Source organism: Sinocyclocheilus rhinocerous, unplaced genomic scaffold, assembly GCF_001515625.1.
Source record: "Sinocyclocheilus rhinocerous isolate Xijiao unplaced genomic scaffold, SAMN03320098_v1.1 scaffold1144, whole genome shotgun sequence".
NCBI classification, from domain to species: Eukaryota; Metazoa; Chordata; class Actinopteri; order Cypriniformes; family Cyprinidae; genus Sinocyclocheilus; species Sinocyclocheilus rhinocerous.
This window is the reverse complement of record NW_015654501.1, coordinates 185,212-208,852: the sequence shown is the minus strand read 5'-3', so window position 1 is coordinate 208,852 and position 23,641 is coordinate 185,212. Positions and strand designations below refer to the sequence as shown.

Genomic DNA, 23,641 nt, shown 5'->3' with positions numbered 1-23,641 from the left:
GTTATTTATTTATTTATTTTTTTACAGCTGATGGGTCAGAGTTCATTTGTCGAACTTTGTTCTGCTCACTTTGTGCTTAGTGAGGGCTTTTTCTCTCTCAAGCGATCTCAGTGCATTGCATTTTCATGCATGTTTACGAATCAGAGTATGCTGCACTAATCAGAGTATGCGCTGAAACGCTGGAGTCTGATGAACATGGATCACATGAAGGTGAGTGAAAACTGAACACTGTTAACTGGCTGTGCTTTCATTTCAAATGTCCTGTAGCTGGTAATATACCAAAAAATCTTCTTCCCTTGCAAGCTAAAATGTAATTACAGGAGTTCTTGAGTGGTGCTGTTAATCTTAAGTGCTGGGTTTTCTGTCTAACGAGGCAGTTGTGTTACGAGCTCTCTCTACCCGTTACAGAGAAATGCAACCCCATCAGCAGAGATATTGACAGAGCAAATGGCAAACAGATGGTGCAAATACTGAGAAGATGTGACGCTGAGATTTTTGAGAAGAAAATAAATCATGATCCATTTCATCAGGTTTGGCCTATTGGTTTTAAAAAGAATATGTAACTATTAATTGTCATTATGCTCCTAACAAGAGTCTTCTATGCTAATGACCTGTGCATTTTGTTTATAAAGACTATATAGTTCACCAGTCATCCAAGCGATGGTGGATGTTGCAAAGAGGGTGGAAATGATGCTGAGGGTCAGTAATATCAACTAGAAGTCCTTTATTTTAATAACTCAGAAATAATAGTTTAAGTTCAGACATATATACAATTGAATATTTATGTTAATTTAATGTTAATTTTAATTTATTTAATTATTTTACTTTACATACAGCATTTAACATCTAGCAAGTATATATAAAATTAAAATGATATATTTGAATGTAATATTATTTTTAAATGACAACCTTTTTTATTTTAATAATAACTCTAATTTAAAATAATGCATTTCATTCAAATAAATTAAATACATTTTAAAAAGTCAAAAACACAATAATTCTTAAAAAAAAAATTTCTAAAAACATGATGATAATTGTTTTGTCTCTGCAGGGACCCAGAGGAGAGTTTGATTGTATTAAGTGGCTGTGGCTGTGGAGTTTAAGAAAGATACAACATAATGAAATAGAACAGAATAGAATACCGCTTTGACTACAGATTACACAACAGAATAGAATAGATTAGAATACTGCTTTTACAACTGATCATAACAGAATACTGATATATCATTATACAATAGAATACTGCTTTATACCATTATACAGCAGAACAGAGTAGAATATAATTAGAATATATACCATAATAAAATAGAGTAGAACACTGCTTTAACTACTGATCCATATGTCCTGGCAAATATAGTTGTAATATAAGTCAAATATTCTACTGTGTGTATAGATATCCATCTTTTAGAAGGGGAATATATACAGTGGGTACGGAAAGTATTCAGACCCCCTTAAATTTGTAATATTATTTTTAAATGACAACCTTTTTTATTTTAATAATAACTCTAATTTAAAATAATGCATTTCATTCAAATAAATTAAATACATTTTAAAAAGTCAAAAACACAATAATTCTTAAAAAAAAAATTTCTAAAAACATGATGATAATTGTTTTGTCTCTGCAGGGACCCAGAGGAGAGTTTGATTGTATTAAGTGGCTGTGGCTGTGGAGTTTAAGAAAGATTTATCAATTCAAAAAAAAAAAAAAAGGAAAATTAAATTAGAAACCACTGTATATTTACCTATCTGACATTTTCCCCACTGTGTTCTGTATGACTGTTAAATTTCTTCTTTATATTTGTCATATCATATTTCGTACCTCAGACATCCTTTAATGAGATGTTGAATGCCCAAAAACAGAAGCAGATCTGTTCGTACATCATAGCTGGAGGTGACAGGTGAATAAACAGTCTGTCTGTTTGAAGCATAAGATGAGACTCCAGTGTGACACTGCAGTATTTCTGGACTCTGTTTTTAAAGGGCCCTGCTGACATCACAGGAGGCTCCAGAGGACGACCCAGTGCTGGGAGCTCGCACGCTGGACAAGGTGAACGCAAGAACAAAGAGTGAAACAAGTTATGCGGCTTTACCGTAGTAATAAATCAGTTTCACCAACCTAGGCAGAGACAACAGGCTATTCTTTGACATTTTCAGAAGAACATGTGAGCAGCACCTAGAAGTGCCAGAGAGCTCTGGGCGGTTGCCAGGTTGTTGCTATGTCATTACTAAAGTGTTTGAAATTATTTTTTAACACATGGCTATACACTTGCTCGGGTGTTGCTTATAGGCCCACGTCAATATTGCTCACCCCATATCCTTAGATATGGCTCAGGTCCCTCCTTAATTATAAGTCTGTGGGATTTTCACCCATTTTATTATTTGAAAATCAAGTCTAATTAATTAGTAAATTAAGTGAGGTAAAGAACGCTTAGAAATTTAGATATTACATATTTAGATATTTGAGTAATGATATTAATAATTATGCTTTCTTTAACAAAAACACTATTTAAAGAACATTCAGCTTGACAGATTTAAACACTTTTTCTCCATTTCCTGTTTTCTTTTTCCACTAACAGGTTTGTGCAGGAAAGAAGCATGTCCTGTTCATTGGAATATCCTGTGGCATGTCGGTATGAATAACACTATTGTCTTTTTCTCAAATCACATTATTTAATCAATAGTAAAGGACAAAAGTTGTGACAATATAAATTTAAATAAGCCGTCTCCTCATTTGTAGATTCATTTAGTTAATTATAACTAAAAATTTAATAGTTTTGGGTTACGTCCCTATTTTAGGGTGACCAGACGTCCCACTTTTCCAAGAACAGGCCTGGTTTTTCAACTTCACATTTCACATACAAAAAAATTTGGAACAACAAAGCCTTCAAAAGCAAAAACACAAAATAACATATATAAAAAAATATTTAAAAAATGTAATTACTGCATGCAGCATAGTCACAGTTTGTGAAAATGAAATATTAAATACAATTAGAAAAATAAAAAAATATGTTTGTTCAATTTAAAATAGATATATAAAAAAACTAAATAAAAAACATGTCACAGTTTTATTTATATTAAGTTCTCACATTTATTTGGGGAATTGTGTTATAATATTATACTATTTAGTTCTGTTTTCTATATGCATTGGCTACTTTTTACTATTTTTCATAGTGTGATTTTCGATTAATTGTATTAAAAACAGTTAGGGTCAATTTAAACCTGCAAACATCATATTAATTATTAATTAAATAATAATAATATATGAAGCCCACAACAAATAACAAAAGCATACAAAAATGAATCGTCGCAATTTTTTATTTCAAAGATAATAACAAGTGTGATTTTAATCATACTGTATTTTGACCCCCGAACTACTGAAAAAGGCACAAAAGCTGTCACTGATGGTACTTTTTCAAAAGGTACTATGTACATTTTTGGTACAAATATGAACATTTAAGGTACTAAAAGGCACCTTTTTGGGGTAAATGAGGTACAAAAAGGTATACCTTTCGAAAGGTATTGCCACACTGACAGCTTTTGCACCTTTATTTGAGTGTACTGTAGGAAATGTCTGCAATTTTTATTTGATTTCTTTCAGACGCATGTAGGTAGCATTAACGCGAGCTCTTATCAAAGCCGTCTGCGGGTCAGCTGTGAATGCACTTCATGATGTTGTTCTGTGTCAAAGGCACCATTTGTTGCTGGGCAACATGATTTTTGTCTGAAGCACTTAGACGTCTTTACTCAAGTGCTTCTGGGATTCAATGCTGTACATATGGCGAAGTAGATCTACCGAATGCAAACAATGCCTTTCTGCATATTACACACTTTCATATTTTGATTTCTAGTGACTAATAACAAGAGTAGATTGCATATACTAGCATTCTTGCCATGCTGACAGGAGTGAACCAATGCAGGACTGTTCATTTCACTTTAAAGACATTGCAGAGAGGATGCCTGCAGAGCAGAGGCATAAGAAAGCGCTCCTCCTGAATCCTGTATTGGGAGTATGAGACATTGCATTGACATAAACACATCTGTGCACGTGCAACACACCACCAACTGCTCTGAACACCTTGGCAACCACCATAGTAACCACTGGCAGGCACCCAGGACACTCTATAATAATGGCTGCACAAAATGTCAAAATTCTTACTGATGTTTATGGAGTGTCCACCCATCATAAGAAGCTCTGGTCTCTCCTCATATAGGCTGAGGCCATCAGCGGATCGTCCCGGATGAAAGGAGGCAGTGCAACTAAAATCATTCTGGAAACTATTCTTCTGGCCGGACATGAAGCTGCATTTAGAGGAAAGATAACAGCGCCTGAGTAAGTTTTAATTCCACTTGGTATTTTTTCTAGTCTAATTTGAGGTTTAATTGGTTCCAAATAGTATGATAATATATGTACTGTTGTACTGTACCAACTAAACATGAACTGCATTAAAAATGCATATATACACACATAAACACATTTCTGTAGTATTTTGTAACTGAATACTAAACCTACCTGAAAAACTGAAAGCACTCTTTATTTTATTTCTATAATTGTCCTGTTGATATCCTAATTATAAAAATAACATTGCAAATTTTCCACAAATTATGGAAAAAAAAAAAAAAAACATAATTGTCCTGTTGATATCCTAATTATAAAAATAACATTGCAAATTTTCCACAAATTATGGAAATAAAAAAACAACAACATTGCAAATTTTCCCAAAACTTATGGAAATTACCACCACAAAGTCACCAATAAATACATATATAAATAAATAAATAAAATTTGACTGCTGATCATACCATAATAGAATACTGATTTACCATGATGGAATATAATAGAATAAAATAGAATAATAGAACAACTTTGACAACAGATTATACCATAATATAATCCTGATATACCATAAAAGAATAGAATACGGCTTTGATTACTGATCATAACAGAATACTGATATACCATAATAGAATAAATTAGAATAGAATACTGCTTTGACTGCTGATCATATAATAACAGATTGCTGATATACCATAATAGAATAGAATAGAATACTGCTTTGACTGCTGATCATATAATAATAGATTGCTGATATACCATAATAGAATAGAATAGAATAGAATACTGCTTTGACTGCTGATCATATAATAATAGATTGCTGATATACCATAATAGAATAGAATAGAATAGAATACTGCTTTGACTGCTGATCATATAATAATAGATTGCTGATATACCATAATAGAATAGAATAGAATAGAATACTGCTTTGACTGCTGATCATATAATAATAGATTGCTGATATACCATAATAGAATAGAATAGAATAGAATACTGCTTTGACTGCTGATCATATAATAATAGATTGCTGATATACCATAATAGAATAGAATAGAATACTGCTTTGACTGCTGATCATATAATAATAGATTGCTGATATACCATAATAGAATAGAATAGAATAGAATACTGCTTTGACTGCTGATCATATAATAATAGATTGCTGATATACCATAATAGAATAGAATAGAATAGAATACTGCTTTGACTGCTGATCATATAATAATAGATTGCTGATATACCATAATAGAATAGAATAGAATAGAATACTGCTTTGACTGCTGATCATATAATAATAGATTGCTGATATACCATAATAGAATAGAATAGAATAGAATACTGCTTTGACTGCTGATCATATAATAATAGATTGCTGATATACCATAATAGAATAGAATAGAATAGAATACTGCTTTGACTGCTGATCATATAATAATAGATTGCTGATATACCATAATAGAATAGAATAGAATAGAATACTGCTTTGACTGCTGATCATATAATAATAGATTGCTGATATACCATAATAGAATAGAATAGAATAGAATACTGCTTTGACTGCTGATCATATAATAATAGATTGCTGATATACCATAATAGAATAGAATAGAATAGAATACTGCTTTGACTGCTGATCATATAATAATAGATTGCTGATATACCATAATAGAATAGAATAGAATAGAATACTGCTTTGACTGCTGATCATATAATAATAGATTGCTGATATACCATAATAGAATAGAATAGAATAGAATACTGCTTTGACTGCTGATCATATAATAATAGATTGCTGATATACCATAATAGAATAGAATAGAATAGAATACTGCTTTGACTGCTGATCATATAATAATAGATTGCTGATATACCATAATAGAATAGAATAGAATAGAATACTGCTTTGACTGCTGATCATATAATAATAGATTGCTGATATACCATAATAGAATAGAATAGAATAGAATACTGCTTTATATATATATATATATATATATATATATATTAGTCTTATGTATCTATATATATATATATATATATATCTATATATATTATATAGTACAAAATATGGAACAATTTTCCACAGTTCTCTTAAGACTAATCTACTATGATTAAATGTGTCATTCAGAGGTATTTCTGCCCGGATCACAGCGAGTGAGATGGTTTATGAAACTACTTCCTCAAACAGTGATGAGCTTGCAGCACTTATTCATAAAGCAGGAGAGAGGTACAACATTTCACAGCTTTAGCATCTCCTAACACATAAACCTGAGCTTTCCCACATGAACAAGCTGAACTTCTGGCGCATGTGTTAAAAAATGCAGAAATTGCCTTGGTAATGATGGTTTTGACACACTTATGATTAATTTTTTTTGTAAATCTTTCAACAGCCTTCAGAAGAAAGCACATGTGTACTATATTGGATGGCAAACTCTTGGCATTATAGGACTTGACTGATGCAAGTGAATGCATCCCAACATATGGAGCAGGTGCTGTGTGCAGTACCAAATATGATTTTAATCATTTGATATGTTCTTTAAATGTGTTAATTTGACAGTTTGTTAATGGGTAAATGAATAACAGTGCAAGAATACATTTATGGGAAATGTTTCAACCCAAAACTACTTTTTATTTGTAATTATTTTATCAGATTTTGATGACATCAGAGGTTTTATCAACAATGGTTTCAGCAAAAGGGGATCTATCATCTTTGGTGAGCTCAAAGTCATTCATTTAACAGCATAAAGTGACAATTCATTTTAAAAAAAAAGAAAATTTTATCATCATTTACTCATTCTCATATTATTCCAAACCTCTTTTGCATCTGCAAAACTATCCCCTATCCAATACCTTATATATTTATTTGAATTTTTCTTATTATAACATTTATGAACAGCTATTAATATAACAACTATTTCTAGGGGCCAGAATTTGTAATTGGCCACAAGGATTTTGTGGACACCATCTTATCTAGCCGAGTCAAAATGACATGGTCCTGTTTCTGTTTACAGTTAACGGTGAGCAAACACGAACCAGTTGCACAAAACATGATCAGTTCCTTAAATATATTTTAATGTCTCTCCTAAGATGATCTGCACGAGGTGACGGCACTAGCCGATCAAGTGAAGTGAAGGACATCTAATTTGCATGCAATTGCTCATGACCTTGAAAAAAATTCACCGTTCCTGTGAGTAAAATGAGTAACCAGGATTTTTGCCGCTAGCAAAAACTCTCACTTCTTAATAAAATTCCCTTCCAGAACACGTCTTCTATGTGCATAATGCTGCTTATGCAATCAGATCATTTTTGCATGGACTTTGCAGTTTAAAAGAGAGCAAATAACTTATATTTGAAATAATTGTATTATTATATTTTTTGCTATATATTGCTTCAGGAAAGAGTATGCAACATGTTTGAAACCGTTCTGCACATCACATGGCCTTTTTCCTCAGAGGACGTGAACTCATTTGTAATGGTAAGCCATTTGTCACATCAACTACTCCCACAAGTACCAATTTAGTTGAAGTATTTATACTGTATTATCTCTATATATACACGTGCTGTAAGAATAATAAAGTAAAGACTTCAAAGAGTCTTTTATTCAACAGAGACAGCGCTGGGAGCTTTCAACTAAATGGTGTCTTAATGCAATCAGCACAGGAGCTCATGTACTGAAAGGAAAAGTCTACATGAACTACATGATCGACCTCAAAGTAACTAACAGCAAGCTGTACAGGAGAGCCATCAACATTTTACAGGTATCATTATTATCATTATTCATATCATTATTAATTCATACTATTGGAACCAATTGAACCCCAAGTTAGATTAGAACCCAAAAATGCCAAACAATAACCTTCATGTACTGTTTTCGATCTCTTATAGGAACTATATAACAAATATGATGCCCTAGCAACTATATAGCAACACTACACTCTTAAAAATGAAGGTTCCAAAAAAAATTTTTTTGGTTCCCCCGAGAACCTTTTGGAACTTTAAAAGTTCTTAAAAGAACCATTGTTTAAATGTTTAAATGATCTGCAATGGAAAGGCTCTATGGATGTAAAATGTTCTTAACAGAACCATAGATGCCAATTAAGAATTTTTATTTTTAGGAGAGTAGCATTATGGAAAGTGTTTTGCATGGGCAAACACCACTCACATTTTCTTTGGAAAACGTAAAAATATAGTCTGAATTTTAAATAAATATTATGCCTGGCTGTTTTTAACTCTCAGTTTTAAAATTGAGCTGGAACTGTAATACGACCCCTGTGTGTGGTTTCCGTATGGTGGGTTTAATTATATACCATCACTGTCAGCAGTTCACAGGCTGCTCCGAAAGCGAGTGTGAAAGAGCTCTACTGAGAGCCATCTACAGTACAGATGACCTGAGTGAAGACATGACATCAGCAGATGTGTGGAAACACACAGATGCGGCAAACAGACGGGATCGAGTAAGAACTCGCTTATTTATCTTGACCATCTGTGAAGTAGACGGAAGTATTAATGACTAACGATTTTAAAGGAATTTTTACACTAACAAAGATAACACATTAGTTAACATTATTTAATGCATTAAAACAACCTAGTATGAGAGCCTGTTCTAGTACACCCCCAACACAAAATCAAGACTTTGTAAAAGAGCATAAAAGGACTCCTTTAAAGAATAAATTCACCCAAAAATGAAAATTTGCTGAAAATTTACTCACCCTTACGCCATCCAAGATGTAGATGAGTTGGCAGATTTGGAGAAATGTAGCATTGCATCACTTGCTCATCAATGGATCCTCTGCAGTGAATGGGTGCCGTCAGAATGAGAGTCCAAACAGCTGATAAAAACATCACAATAATCCACAAGTAATCCACACCACTCCAGTCCATCAATTAACATCTTGTGTAGTGAAAAGCTGTGTGTTTGTAAGAAACAAATCCATCAAGATGTTTTTTTAATTTCAAATCGTTGCTTCCAGCTAAAATGAGAGTCCATATTATTGCTTTCACAAGTGAAATAGTGGTCTGGTCTGAGCAAGTGATGGAATGCTACATTTCTCCAAATGTGTTCCCATGAATAAACAAACTCAACTATATCTTGGATGGCCTGAGGGTGTCAATTTTCAGCAAATGTTCATTTTTGGGTGAACTGTTATAAACTTTAATAAAAGCATTGCATTATTAGCACCTGATATGTTATACCTGATATATCCTGCACTGGCAGGTGGTCCCGACTGCACTGGTGATGATCCGGTGCGGTTGCACTCTCGCTGAAGCAAGGCATCATTTGGACTGTCATCCTGTGATTCGAGATGCAGTGAGTGCCTGCTTCAGTTCCTCCAAGAACAAAAGCACTGTGGACTAAACACACAACAACTTCATGCAGTGTTTCAGGCTGTGTTGCTTGGCTACTAATCAGTGACTACAAATTCTCATTATACTCTGTATGCATGCTGTGGCCTTTTGTTGTTGTTGAAATAAACCCAACTGTATGACATCAGGGGAATTCTGATCATTTTTTCGCACAAGACTTCCTTGCCCTACAAACAGTAACTAGTGGGAACCTGTCTGGCTGCAGTGAGCTGGTAGTAAAGTGCGCTAGTCATGCCATTGTACCATTATTCTGCTGGAGTGCACACGGCATGAGCAGATATGACTGGTAAACATGGGAAATTCTGCGTGCACCTGTAAACGTTGCTGTCCGTGTTGCCCACTGAAGAATGAAGAGCGGCCCCTCAGCCGCAAAAGAGTCTACAAGTCGATCTGCGACTATCCCTCACGCACAATATGGGATCTAAATCTGAAGAAAGGAGATATTCTGGAGGTGACAGGAGAGAATGAGCACTGGTTGTATGTGAGGAGACGCACAGCTAAGGGTAACGGATCTAAGGGCTTTGTGGAGGAAAAGGGATATGTGCCTAAAGACTTCATCAAACCGCTGGAGAGCATAGAGGCCGAGCCGTAAGTCCTTGAGTTACTTTTGATCATTTTGAGCTTGTGCGAATGTATAATATATAGAGCAACCTCACGCTTAGTGTTTTGAATCTCTGCCCTGAATGAAACTGGAATCCTGTGTTTCCAGTTTCACAAGTTCTGGTGAAGTTCCTACAGTGCTGTGTTTTCTGTAGAAAAGACTATTGAGAATAATTAGAGCGATAGGGTTTGGATATTATTGGACACTAAGATATATCAGGGTGAATCTGTCAAGAGACAAGTGTAAGATATCCAAAAAAGCAAATGAATAAATAAATAATTTTAGGAATCATTACGTTTTTTTTCTAAGCTTGTTAATTAAAATTAAATTAAATACATTAAATACTTTTTTTTTCATTTGTTGTGACATTATTTTCTTAACAATTAAGCATTTTTCCTCCATATTTTGAATAATGTAATGTTAAAAAATAATATTAATAATTTTCCCATCCTGTCCAGACACAAAAAGGAAGTCGTGGCGGGAAGTCGTGGCCTAATGGTTAGAGAGTCGGACTCATAACCCAAAGGTTGTGGGTTCGAGTCTCGTACCGGCAGGGATTGTAGGTGGGGGGAGTGAATGTACAGCGCTCTCTTCCACCTTCAATACCATGACTGAGGTGCCCTTGAGCAAGGCAACTGCTCCCTGGGCGCTGCAGCATAAATGGCTGCCCACTGCTCCGGGTGTGTGTTCACGGTTTGTGTGTGTGTTCACTGCTCTGTGTGTGCACTTTGGATGGGTTAAATGCAGAGCACTAATTCCGAGTATGGGTCACCATACTTGGCCACATGTCACTTCACTTTATAAAATTTTAACAAATCAGTATTACAGTGACTTATACTTACAATTATAATGATTACTTATTAAATTGAAAAATCAGCATAAATATTACAATGAAGTACATTTATGATTATACTTTACAAATGTACAAATTTATTAATAAATAAAAACAAAAAATATTATTAAATTATATTTTATATTATGATATTAAATATACTATGTGAACTTTTTTTCTATGAGATTCACCCATTAAAATCATTTACTTTATTGTCCATTTAATCTGTCATACAATGTACCACCACATACTATATTGATATAAAAATACACTTACTTAAAAAAAGTATCAACTGATTTTCAGATGGTATTTTGAGAGTGTTAAAACACGTATAGAGGCCAAGAGATGTCTGCTGAGACCAGAGAACAAAGAGGGTGCGTTTCTCATCTGGAAGTGTGAGGAGAATAATCAATATTACTTATCAGGTATGACAAGTGTGATTCACACACACATAATATCTCAAGCCTCTGCCACTTTCATCTAACTGTACTGAACCCAATAGAAAAGAGATCAAGTAACAATAAACCAAACTTAATCTTAACTTGGAGAGTAGTTGAGTAACATTTTCTACAAATTATTTTTTTTAAAGTGAGGAACGGCCTTCATGCACGGCATTACAGGGTCAAGCAGGGAGAAAACGAGAAGCACTTCTTCCTTGTTCATCACACAACCTTCCAGAGCTTGCGTGAGCTGATAGAGTTTTACTCTAAAAACGAGGGCGGACTCTGCGCGAAGCTTCACGAACCCTGTGTGAAGGTCAGTGGAGAGTTCAAACCTACAGGTTAATGAAAGTACTGCAGCATCCTATAAAAAAAGTTGTCCAGCATAATTCCAATCTGTCCATACTCTTCTAGCTGGACCAGCCAGCTCCTCTGACTCTGTCATTTGAAACCAAATGGGAGGTAGACAGAAGCTCACTTACCAAAATAAAGAAGCTGGGCAGCGGGGAGTTTGCGGAGGTCTGGCAGGGGCTCTGGAACAACACCACAGAGGTGGCCATCAAAGAGTTCAGAGGTAAAACAGGTTAAATCAGTGGTTCTCAACTGGTTTTACTTCACGTTTACACTTAATACTGAGTGGCGACCCAAATGCAGAATAAATGTCTTAAATTAAGAAGTTACTTTCATTAATATTGGCATAAACATGTTATATTACGTTTTGAGAACATTAGTAAAGACCAGATAAATTTGAACAAAAGTTATATTAGCGTTACTGGAAGAATATTTGTTTTTGTATGATTATCTAGATAAGTATGATTATCTAGGAAGGTCCATCTCAAATGATTTTACTTTTAAAATTATGATAAATTGTTATTATCTGTCCCACTTTACTTGCAGATGTCAACTATTCAAATATCAAAACAGAGATTGATATCATGAAAGAGCTGCATCACGAGCGTTTGCTGAAGCTCTACGCTGTGTGTATCAATAGTCAACCCATGTGTTTAGTCACAGAGCTCATGAAAAATGGCAGTTTAAAGAAATTTCTCATCAGTAAGTGAAGTAATATTAACTTGCATGCAACGAAAAACATTTTAGATAGCCATAATCTTAACTGACATATTGCTTTGACAGGAAAGTGCTGTTTAAGAAATAAGTTTGCTTTTCTTCAGGTCACAAAGAGAAACAAGACCTGGAGTTTTCACTCATGATGGATTTTGCTGTGCAGGTAACTTGATTTCTTTGTGAGTAATTCAGTTGTCTGGAATGTGATCAAAATCATACGACCAGTTTTCCTTAAAAACTATTAAACTCAACATGAAACTCCCATAATCAATAATACTCCGCATTATAATAATAATAATAAAATCAATGGGGGGAAACTGTAGGGCAGGATTTTTACCATTATGATGGTGAAAGGTGTCGCTATATGACCCCTTTTATTAAAAAATAAGAGTGACTGGAAAAGTATTATCTGAAAATTTCAAAGCAGGGCTGTTTTTATATATAGTACGTTAAAAATATAAATATTTTTTCTTTAGAATAACATGCACTGATGAATCATTATAACCAATATATGTCAATGCATTATCTCTAAGTAAGCAATTCATACATTGATTTCTCTGAAAAGGCTCATTTTATTGCTCTGTTAGTTTAAGCGGCCTGACACAGCAACATTGACTTTAACGATAGGGAGACAGCTGGCGTGTTCATTATTTTTGCAATTCCATTCGGTGCTGCTGTCATGCAAGATCAGCTGCTTCTCAATATTCAAACTGATGCTTCCTCATTTCCTCGCTCCGCCGTCCTCCAGCCCGTGACCTGGAAATGGATCATCATGAAGGACATATCAATGCTCCAAATGCACTTGAGGAAACCCTCTATGTGGTGTTAAAACACCTTACAGATGCATTAAACTCCTCATTCACATCCGGCACAACAGTTAGGTTTATGTGCTATTTACATAAAACATTTTATGTACTTAAAGCAGTGCATCTTGCATTGTTTACACTTATTTAGGGATCACACTGTCCAATCAAAAAACATTTTCATTTTCATAGGAACGTTTGGGCTGTGAGTGTGTGCAGTTTACATTGTAGAACAAAACGTAAAAGTATCGTCAGGTTATGTTAACCACAAACTTTATTTTATTCATAAATTGAAAAACCTTATTATTAAAACCCCATAGGTAAATCTCAAAGGAGCCCGAGGCGAATTACACTTCCTGGTTCTGACGTCACTCTATTACGTGAATTATTTAAATGACATCACATGTTTTCATTTCAAAATCGAGTAGTTTTTATCACTTTATATTACTGTTGGTCTTTTAACATTATTATCGTAAAACATTTGTCAAATGTTTACCATTTAGTTACTTACATCTTACCGCCGTTAAAAACGGGACCGCCGCTGCCGCGCTGGAATTCGCACTTGGAACAGTAAAGCCCTGCCTCTTTGATTTGATTGGCCATCTCAATCATTTTGACATTAGCTATGTTTCCATCCACCTATTTTTATGCGCATATTTCTGGAATATTGCATAAAAAACGCTGGATGGAAACGCCAAGATGTACATAAATTCTAAAAATGCGCATAAAAAAACTTATGTGCACAATTGAGTAGGATAAACTTTTTATCCAATAAGAAAAAATGTGCATGAACTACAATGTAAACACATTTATCGAATAAATTCCACCATGCACATCAAAAAAGTCATGTGACTTTGCATGATGGGACGGGATAACTTGACTAACCAGCGGACCGATCTCATTGCACAGCATCTGAAATGTTGTTTTGGTCCTTCTGAAATGCCTGAGCAAAGTCTTTCATCAAAGTAGGCCATTTCTGAATAATTGTCTTACACGACTGCGTTCCCAAACAGCCTCCGAAAGCAATGATCGCATTTATTGTGTTTCATCTGCTCACTCTGAGGCGCAAGTTATTTATAATATATGAACATTTTTATATTCAGTGCTTCTCCTACTTAGTGCCAGTTTATTAGGAAGTGACGATTTTGTTCTCTTTGACTCGTTGGATGGAAACGGTGCTTAATTCGCAAATGTTTTATGCGATATTCCAGTTTTGCGCATAAGTTAAATTTGCATCTTTGCATGGAAACAAAGCTATTGACGAGTTAGAAATGCTTAAAAATACAACATTTTCCACTCAAATCATCCTAATATGCTGAAAATTCAGCTTCCCCATCACAGGAATAAATTACATTTTAAAATATATTAAAATAGAGAACATTTTAAATAGTAAAAAAAATGTTTTTCACTGTATTTTTGATCAAATAAATGCAGCCTTGGTGAGCATAAGAGACTAATTCTAAAACATTTAAGAAATCTTAATTATTGCAAACTTTTGTTAGGTAGTAAGAAGGTACTGTAAGAATGACACTGTAATGGATGTCAACCCTTCTCTGGCCCGTGGTTTCAAAAGCACAGCACAAGGGGGAGTTACATTGGAAGTAAAAGGGATAAACGCATACTTCTATTAAAACTAGCATAGGCTATGTGAGATTAATGGTTTTCTGTACATATGCTGTAAAGTCCAGGCTTGTGTGACCATATATGCACCCTGCTGAACTACATTTACACACCATTGACTAATAGCTGTGCTAGATTAATGACTGATGCAAGCCAACCTCAATCCTCTCACCCTGCTAAAGATACTCCCAATGCAAAGACAATGAGATTAGAATGACGCAAGAACTATTCAAGCTGCTGGACTCAAACTCTGCTGCAATTATTCATGCTTAAGTGACTATATCACTGAATACACCAAGGACAAATAACAAAAAACATGTTTAACAAAGAGCACTATAATATGGAAGAAGGGGGGGAAAGTTAGTGGTGCTTACCTGTGCAAAGAGCACTTATAAATGATCAGCAAAAATCTGAAAGTCTGATTTGTGGAAACGTACTGTACACAAATACATAGATGCAAACAATTTAAGCCACACAAAAGACTGCATCCAAAAATATGCCACAACTCTTTCAGGTTAAAAATGGCATGGCAGAGCAACGATACAAAGAGAAACTTGCTGAGCAAGTCACTGCACCTGTTGATGTGTATATAGTCAGATACCTGAAACAACAATCTTCTAATGCTAAATATGTGCTGACCTGTTATGAAAACAACAAGTGACATTGTCAGAGTTGAGCATTTATTACTGTAAATGTTACAGTACAATAGCAACATACAACAATCAAGGATGGTTTAAATACCACACATGGTGAGATCTTTTATGATGTAAAATGTGGCATCAAGCACCACTAGCAGCATCATAAAATCTTGCAACTTCAGAAATAAATAAAACATAGTTAAGTGAGTCATTTTGAAATATAAGAAAAAGCATAATAGGACCCCTTTAACAGACTCAATAAAATAATACCTTGACTACATGGAAATATACAGAATTGTACAATATACAGTTTTGAAATATATTAAAAGTTTCTATTTAGCTCTTTAGATGTCTTTGAAGTGAGATTAATCATCTCACATCATCATTATCCAAGTCCCATCTAAAGTAACATTAGTAATAAAGTGCTTTATATGTGGGAATATAAAATGATTACAATTCTTCATTGTTCACCATAACATCATTGTCCTTTCTTTTGTTTACTGGCCCTGTTGTTTATTTTAGGAGACACCTGCCATTCAGTCAAGCCATTGCACATGTCCTTTTTGTTTCCATGTGGCTCTTTGTACACTGGTTGTTTAGTAATTACAAGCATGCTATCTCCTTGACTTTCAACACTCTCCATGAAACTCTGAAGATCTTTCAGTTTAGCTGTCTGATTCATGCAGTTCTCCACGGATCCTGGTTGAGACTCCACTGACGTTCTCGTAACCTGTTTCGCTAGTGTGCTCTCCCAGTTGTCAACAACAGCTTCATCAGATTTTTCTTTCTCAAAATCTTCCTCAACAGAGCTACATTTGTTCATTTCATGATATTTCATGACCTCCTTGGAGTTTTCTTCAGGCCGGTCCTCGTCCTGTCCTGTGTCTGATGTCCCACCTTCATTGGCATCATTCTTTGCAGATCCATCCTGGTTCCCATCAGCATTCTTCTCACTCGTGAACTCGTCATTTGGAGTTTCATCTGACGTTTCACCTTCAATAGGTGTATCGTCTTTATTTGAATTAGATTCACCTCCATCTTCTGAAGACTTGTCTTCTGTACTCTCTTTCCCAGTCTCAGTTTCTGCTTCCCTGTCATCCGATTCGATTTCCTCACCAGTTTCTGTCATCTCATCCTCTTTTTCCGCCTCCATAGCCGTATCGCTATTTTCTGCACTTGCTGCATCTCCCTTGGGACTGTCTTTCTTCTCACAGTCCTCTTCTGTATCTTTTTCAGTCTCATCCTCAACAATCTCTACTTCCTCCTCCTCCTCAGCATCTGTCTTACCATTTGCCACCATTTCTTCTTTTACATCCTCACCTTAATTTTCCACCTGTTCTTCACCAGAATCTCTTTTGTCATTTGCTTCCTCTTCATTTGGATCTCTTGTCTTAGAGTTTACAGAGTCTACATCTTTGATGTTTTCTGCATTTTTACCTTAATCTACTGTATTGACAACACCGTCTGGCTCTTTATCTGCCGACTCAAATTTATGGTCTTTAGTATTGTCATTTGCTTCCTCTACCTCTTCATGAACCACTTCTAAGTTGTTCTCTTCTTTCTCAACTGCACAAGTCAAGTTGGTAGAGTGTTGTTCTTCCGTTTTTGGTTCTGTAGGTTGGGCTGGATCCTTTTTCATTTGCAAAATTTTTCGCAGATCAAATTCCATCATAACTGGAGCCAAACTCAAAGCCTGAGCTCGTTGGGCCGTTCTGGACGTCATCTTCTTTTTCATGCATGCATCACATGGGCAGTACTCATCGTCACTGCGCTGATCGCTGTATTCGGTTCCTGACGCAGTGTAAATTTTGTCACTCCTTGACAAGATGGACTTATTGCGCATGACCCGAAGACGCTTGCGTCGCTGCTCAGTGTGGACCGTAGACTCTCTCGATGGAGTATTTCCTGGAGGTCTCGGACCCCTGCCAGCCTGGCTTTGGATTTTTTTCAGTTCTCGGTTAATACTCGATTGGATCCTTTTGTGTACTTCCTCTTTCAGCTCAGTTATCATCTTATCGAGCATCTCATTGTCATCCAAATCCCACCTCACTTTGAACTCTGCCATGGCATCTGCGTAATGTAACATGAACTGCTTTTCTAGCTTGTTTAATAAGCTCAGCACCCAAACGGGATCTGGGTCTTGTGAAACCTTTTTAGTAAGCGGAGCTCTCTGAACAGACGGTGGAGTTCCTGAGCTTGTATTTTCTTGAGATTTCATAGTATTACTCTCATTCCCAGAGCTCTTGTAAGAGGTTGTTAGTGGCGTTTGATCTGATTCATTCTTATTCTCACTGCTTTCAACATCGTCTTCTTGCAATGCACCATTTTCTTGGTCATCAACCAGTTGTGTATTTACTGGACTCCCCAGGACTCGCTCTGCAGTGTCTGGAGTTACTGGATCTGAGGGGACTTTGGATGGATCTAAACATTCGCATGCTTGAGCTGTAGATTTTACCTGATCTTCTTCATCTTTATCTTGCAGTGAGCCCTCTCGTTTGGCATTTGGTGGTATTGTGCCTTGTACAGTCTCTATTTTTTCTAATATGCCATTCATGCTATCTTTAACGGAGCCGGTGGAGCCGCTGCTAACATCAACCCCAGATGAAGACCGTGGGTTAAATTCATCTTCAGCGGAGGGGTGTTCATTTGCGTTCTGGCTTTTCTGCTCATCCTCAGAGGGCTTTTGGAGCCAGAGTGACTGTAGGAGCATCATAACTTCATTATATTTATGATGCTTTTCATTTTTAGAATCTGAGTCAATCAATCGTAAGTTCGCAAGGCAGTCCAACAGCCCTTGAGCAGACTGGCTTAATTTTCTGCCATATACAGGGGAGACCTCAGGTAAACTATTGGATCTGTCTAGTTTTGGACCCAGTAAAACCTTCATGACCTGAACCGAAGAATGATGTTGCTTTTGCAAACTGTCTTGTTTAATTAATGCTTTGGGGCTGGGATCTATAGTACTTACTTCCAATTGTGCTCTTTCGTCGCACAACTCTGCCTCAACACAAATGTCATTGGTCTCCTGCTGAATAGGATTCTCACCTGCTTGATCATCGTGAGGTTTCTCAACCTCTATTATGCTTTCTGGTGCCTCAACTTTGTCTCTTTGAGAAGTGTCCTCGCCACCTTGAGTCAAGGTCATATCTTCAGTGAGTTCGACATCCATTTCATAAACATGGCCATCAATGGGAATGTTCCTAAGCCAGTCATTCACAACTTCTGTAGGGGAAGTGTTCAGTAAGTATGACGGCATCAGCTCCTTGTTGTTGCACTCCGATGAGATGCTGACTTTGCTGTGTTTGCTCCTGCTGCTTTTCTGGCTTTTATTTTCTACCTTGTCGATATTTTTGGAGGCAACTGACTTTGATCCTCTGCTGACTGGTCTTGCATTGCAGACAATCTCTTTTAACAGATCTGCTGCTGAAAGTGATAAAACACTGTCACTTGAGGAACCAGGATGCTTGAATGATGCTTTATTCTTGTTTGGGATCTCTTGTGCTAGACTTACACAATTTTGGGAAATATCAGACATCCCTGCTGAATTTGGACTGGATGCATAATTTTTCATAGATCTTCTGTCTGATGCGGATGACAAGGCACCACCATTGTCTCCATTATATTTTATATTCAGTCCATTTATTTCCAAACACTGGGAAGAACATTTAGATCTTTTACATTTAGATCTCTCACTCTCTTTAGTACTGTGCCCATTTTTGAACTTCACCGAATGCTCAGATGTTTTTGAAGAGTTTAAACGGTCACTTTCTGGCATAGATTTTTCAGAGGTTCTTTCACTTTGGTCATGTTTTGAAGATGTTTCATTCATTTCTGCATGGTTGGTGTTGTTGACAGCTTCACAATCTCTGTCTTTCCTAGCGGTATTTTTAGCACTTCCCTGTGAAACTCTCGAGGGTGACTTACTTCGTGAAGACGACAGTGAGAAAGTGGAGGGCACTCTGATATTGTTTTCATTTAACTGGCTTCCCGACTTGCTTTTCTTGAGTTCTGCTGACATGATGCTTTCAGCTGAGACAGGTGAGAGAGCTTGAACAGAAGTCTTACAGTTCTTGTGATGGGACTTTTTGGATTTGTCTGAAATTGCAGAGTTCATAGACGTTTCTGTCCTTGGCCTTTCCTCTGCATCCACTCCATTTACATTCTCTAACTGGTGTCCAGCTTCCTCTGTGGTGGCTGACATGCCACTGGTTGATCGTTCATCAAAGTCATCACCATTGTGCTCTTCTCCTAGTCCAAGAGAAACGGATGCTGTTGATGTAGGATTTAGAGGTTCATCAAACTGGTTGCCTGCAGACTTAATGTTATCTATAAAAGATTTAGCTGACAGTTTTGATTTTCCTGACAAGCTCTCAGATTCATCTTTGGTATCCTCTTTTAGCATCTTAGTCTTTTTCTCTCTCAAATGACCACTTGAGGAGTTGAGACAATGACATTTACTGGATCTTTGGGATTGTGAGGATACATTAGAGCTTACTGACATCCCACTTGGAGCTCTGCTCTCAGTTTTCTTAATTTCAGTGTTGTGGGTTGATCTAGGAGATGGAGACCTCTTTGACCTAGGATATGGGGACCTCTTTGACCTAGGCAATGGAGAGGTCACAGTTAAGGCATTCTGTGTCATGTCTTTGCCATTCTCCACTTCCTGAGATACAATGCTCTGTGCAGTGGATTTGACAGATCTTTCAAAGCAGGCATTAGACTTTTCTGAGGTCTGAGACATTGCGCTGGTGGCTCTGTTTGACTCATTTTCTGGAGTTGCACATTCATTAGGTGTTGTATCAGTTGGTTCTGAGGAAACTGTGGTTTCTGGAACATTGTGGTTTGATTTGCGGCACCTACAAGATCCTTTAGATGTGTTTGTTTTAACAGACATTGCACTAGGAACTCTTTCCTTAGATTTAGACTCTGCGTGTGAATTCTTTGAGGATGCATGTGACTTCACAGATATTTTGGAGCAGTTGGACAGTGGACTGCATAGTCTTCCTTCAGTGATTACCTCAGTTTCCGGCTCACACTGAACATCAGGACTGCTGGCATTTTGAGTGGCCTTTTCTTGTAAGTCGCAACAAGATTTGACAGACTTCGTTGTTTGCTCTGATGCATGTGACGGATGTTCAGAAGTTTGGTTTGATTTATTAGACATGGCACTAGCTGATCTCACTTCTTGAGGAAACTCTGTGTCTTGTCCACAATGATTATCTGTCGTAGTATGACTCTGAGTAGCAGCACTTTCTGATATATCACCCTGAGAATTAAATAAGTTTGATGGCACTTCCTCTAAATCATTTGGACTACAAGATCTAGGCATTTTAGCATTCTCTGAATGTTGAGACTTTGATTTGTGGGATGTCCTCGATGCAGCTGATAAATTTGAATGGGCTGACATTGGGCTGACAGCTCTTTCTTGGCTTTTTTCTTCAGCTTTATCCATTTCCAAGGCTGGTGTGGGCTCTCTCTCTGAAACAATGCAGTCTGACCCGACTGACCTTACTGGTGTGGCACTTTTGGTTCTTTCTTCAACACTTTCTGCTTCATTATGTTCAGATTTTGATGATTTCCCAACAGAACACATTTCATCTGCAGAGCAGTTGGATTTTTTTGAGATTTTTGAAGTAGAAGAGGCATTTGAATTTTTAGACAGTGCAGACTCAGAGCGTTCCCGAGTGGCTTCCCCTTCTGACATATTATTAACTGGTTCACAGTTTTCATGAGCATTTGAAGTGGATGCAGCAGATTTGTTTGACTTTGACACTATAGAATCAGCTTTCTCTGCTTCGCTCCCCTCTGGATTCCCATTAAATCTTTTATGCTCACTACAGCATGAACATACACCAGACTCGCCAGATCGTTTCGACACACCTGATGTGGCACTTAAAGATCTGTTTGCAGCATCTTCGTCACATATTTTCAGAGCATCGGATGCATTGGATCCAGGGCTGTTTGCTTGACCTCTAGATTTACAAGGCGCTTGGCTATGTCTGGAATTTGTATTACAAGCCCCTCCCTCAGGCCCGTGCTGCCTACCAGATGCAACTGAACTTGGGGTTATGGTTCCACACTGACAAGGATGTGATCTGGAGGACACTTTTGAAATCGGAGATGTCATACTCATCCCATCTGGCTCTGCTGGTGCTGCAAAAGTGGTTTTATACTTTTTGAGCTTAAGTGACTGAACAGCACTGCTTGATTCTTTACTTGGAGGTCTGGGGGACAAATAAGATGTTGGTGAAGACTGGTAGACACAACAATGAACACATTTGGGTTGAGCATCACTCTCAAGATGGTCACTTTGAGACCAGTGTGATGCTCTTGAGACGCTTGGAGGCAGATCATCATAATCATCATCCTGATCTTCCCTCAAAGACTCAAGCACTTTGGATGAGTTGCTGACTGCAGACACCGGACGCTCTTCCATGACCTTAATGACCTCACAATGTGGAGTAGGAGAGATTTTAGGTTCCATATGAGAATATTTCGTTTTAGCGTGACTCTCACAGTCGTCCTCACAAGATCTCTTGCTCTTTGACATGACGCCAACAGATGATACTTCACCTCGATTGCAGCAACAACTTATTGCACAGTATTCTACTCTAGTGTCTCCTTCCTCCATTGTCTGCTGAATGCACATGGCCTTTTCCACCATATGCTCAGTGTACTCGCCGCTGGAACAAGAAATTGTGCGTGTACTATCCACCGATGACTTTTTGTGTACAACTTTGTGAGACGATGCACTGGAACTAGGTGATTTACAGGCCCCCGGTTCTTTGTGCATGGGGTTTTTCCAGATGTCGTACTCTTGGCAGTGATTGCAACAGTTCTGACAAAGTGTTTCCTCGATATGCTTCTGATGCAGCTTTGTTGCAAAGGCTTCATCAGTCTCTGATGCAGGTATGGAGTCTGGGTCTGAAAACTCAGCTTTAGCTTGAAGATAATCTGCATCTTTCACAGAGCCAGAGTCGTTCACTTTCACTGATGACTTCTTGATCTCGGTGGACCACTGAAGAGTCTCATCGTTGTACAGCCGAAAGCGAACCTTCATCTCCACAGAAACGCTGCCGTCTTTGTTAACAAGCACTCTTTTCTCAATGTCATTGTTCACTACAACTTCTTTAACATAAGGACAGTTGCTGATGCAACCGGACTGTCCTGGTGTCATGCATATTCCATTTTGATAGGACTTTTCTGAAGAAAGAGAGAATCTTGTAGATCTATTACTGGAGTCTGATCGTGGATGGATAATGCTTTTCTTTGTCTCCAGGCCAAAGTTAACTGTTAAAACAAAATCATAAAAAACAGATATATAATTTTATCAAGGATAATAACATATTTTCAACATGCAAACAACAAATTTGAAAGAGGCTCTTGATTCACCAACCCCTACAATAAATTAACTGCATTTGAGTTGGTGGTAAATGGTTGTTTCATCTTCAGTCTATTATTAGAGACACATGGGTTGGGTAGATGGTTAGTTAATCACTATAATGACTCACCTAAAACAAATGAATGTAAACGGTAGTTAACTTGAAGTGTGTACACAATAAAAGAAAACATTTACCATTCTTTTTGCTTTCATGGCCTTCACTGCAGACACTGGAGTGAGACCTTGTGCCCATTCCTGGAAGCTTTTCGTCTGAGAGCTTCTTCAAGCTTTCCATGAGCAGCGGCCTGAAGGGCTCTCGACCCACACAGACCAGCACACTAGGACACTGCATCAGACTCTGAATATTGTCAATCTATGGAGAGCAGTGAATAAACATAAGACAAAAGTCATATAACATGTCAAATCCAGTCAGAGATAAAAAACGTTTAACATCAAATATTTTAAAGGGGTCATATGATGCGATTTCAATTTTTCCTTTCTCTTTGGAGTGTTACAAGCTCTTGGTGCATAAAGAAGATCTGTAAAGTTGCAAAGACTAAA

General features: G+C 36.9%; 3 protein-coding genes across 3 annotated transcripts in view; 2 read left to right on the top strand and 1 right to left on the bottom strand.

Moving 5' to 3' along the window:
• Window positions 1-195: 195 nt before the first annotated feature.
• Window positions 196-9,692, top strand: LOC107717227 (glucokinase regulatory protein). Its single transcript, XM_074560099.1, is given in 22 exon segments — window positions 196-210; window positions 378-559; window positions 633-699; window positions 1,825-1,898; window positions 1,981-2,047; window positions 2,577-2,630; window positions 3,689-3,783; window positions 3,902-4,007; window positions 4,212-4,330; window positions 6,465-6,563; window positions 6,727-6,784; window positions 6,786-6,825; window positions 6,987-7,026; window positions 7,028-7,049; window positions 7,258-7,309; window positions 7,312-7,353; window positions 7,424-7,506; window positions 7,509-7,523; window positions 7,731-7,811; window positions 7,945-8,094; window positions 8,656-8,790; window positions 9,552-9,692. Coding segments are annotated over 22 exon segments (1,737 nt in total).
• A 300-nt stretch (window positions 9,693-9,992) lies between these two features.
• Window positions 9,993-12,810, top strand: LOC107717241 (tyrosine-protein kinase Src42A-like). The gene is made up of 6 exons (XM_016523923.1): window positions 9,993-10,288; window positions 11,437-11,558; window positions 11,723-11,889; window positions 11,988-12,147; window positions 12,471-12,626; window positions 12,746-12,810. Exons 1-6 carry the CDS (start codon window positions 9,993-9,995, stop codon window positions 12,808-12,810), a joined length of 966 nt encoding a protein of 321 aa, XP_016379409.1.
• Window positions 12,811-15,930: 3,120 nt separating this feature from the next.
• Window positions 15,931-23,641, bottom strand: part of rp1l1a (rp1 like 1a) — a 13,704-nt gene continuing 5,993 nt past the window's right edge. The window contains 2 exon segments of the mRNA XM_016523921.1: window positions 15,931-22,989; window positions 23,276-23,453. Coding sequence (XP_016379407.1) covers window positions 16,178-22,989; window positions 23,276-23,453 — 6,990 coding nt within the window. The 3' untranslated portion in view covers window positions 15,931-16,177.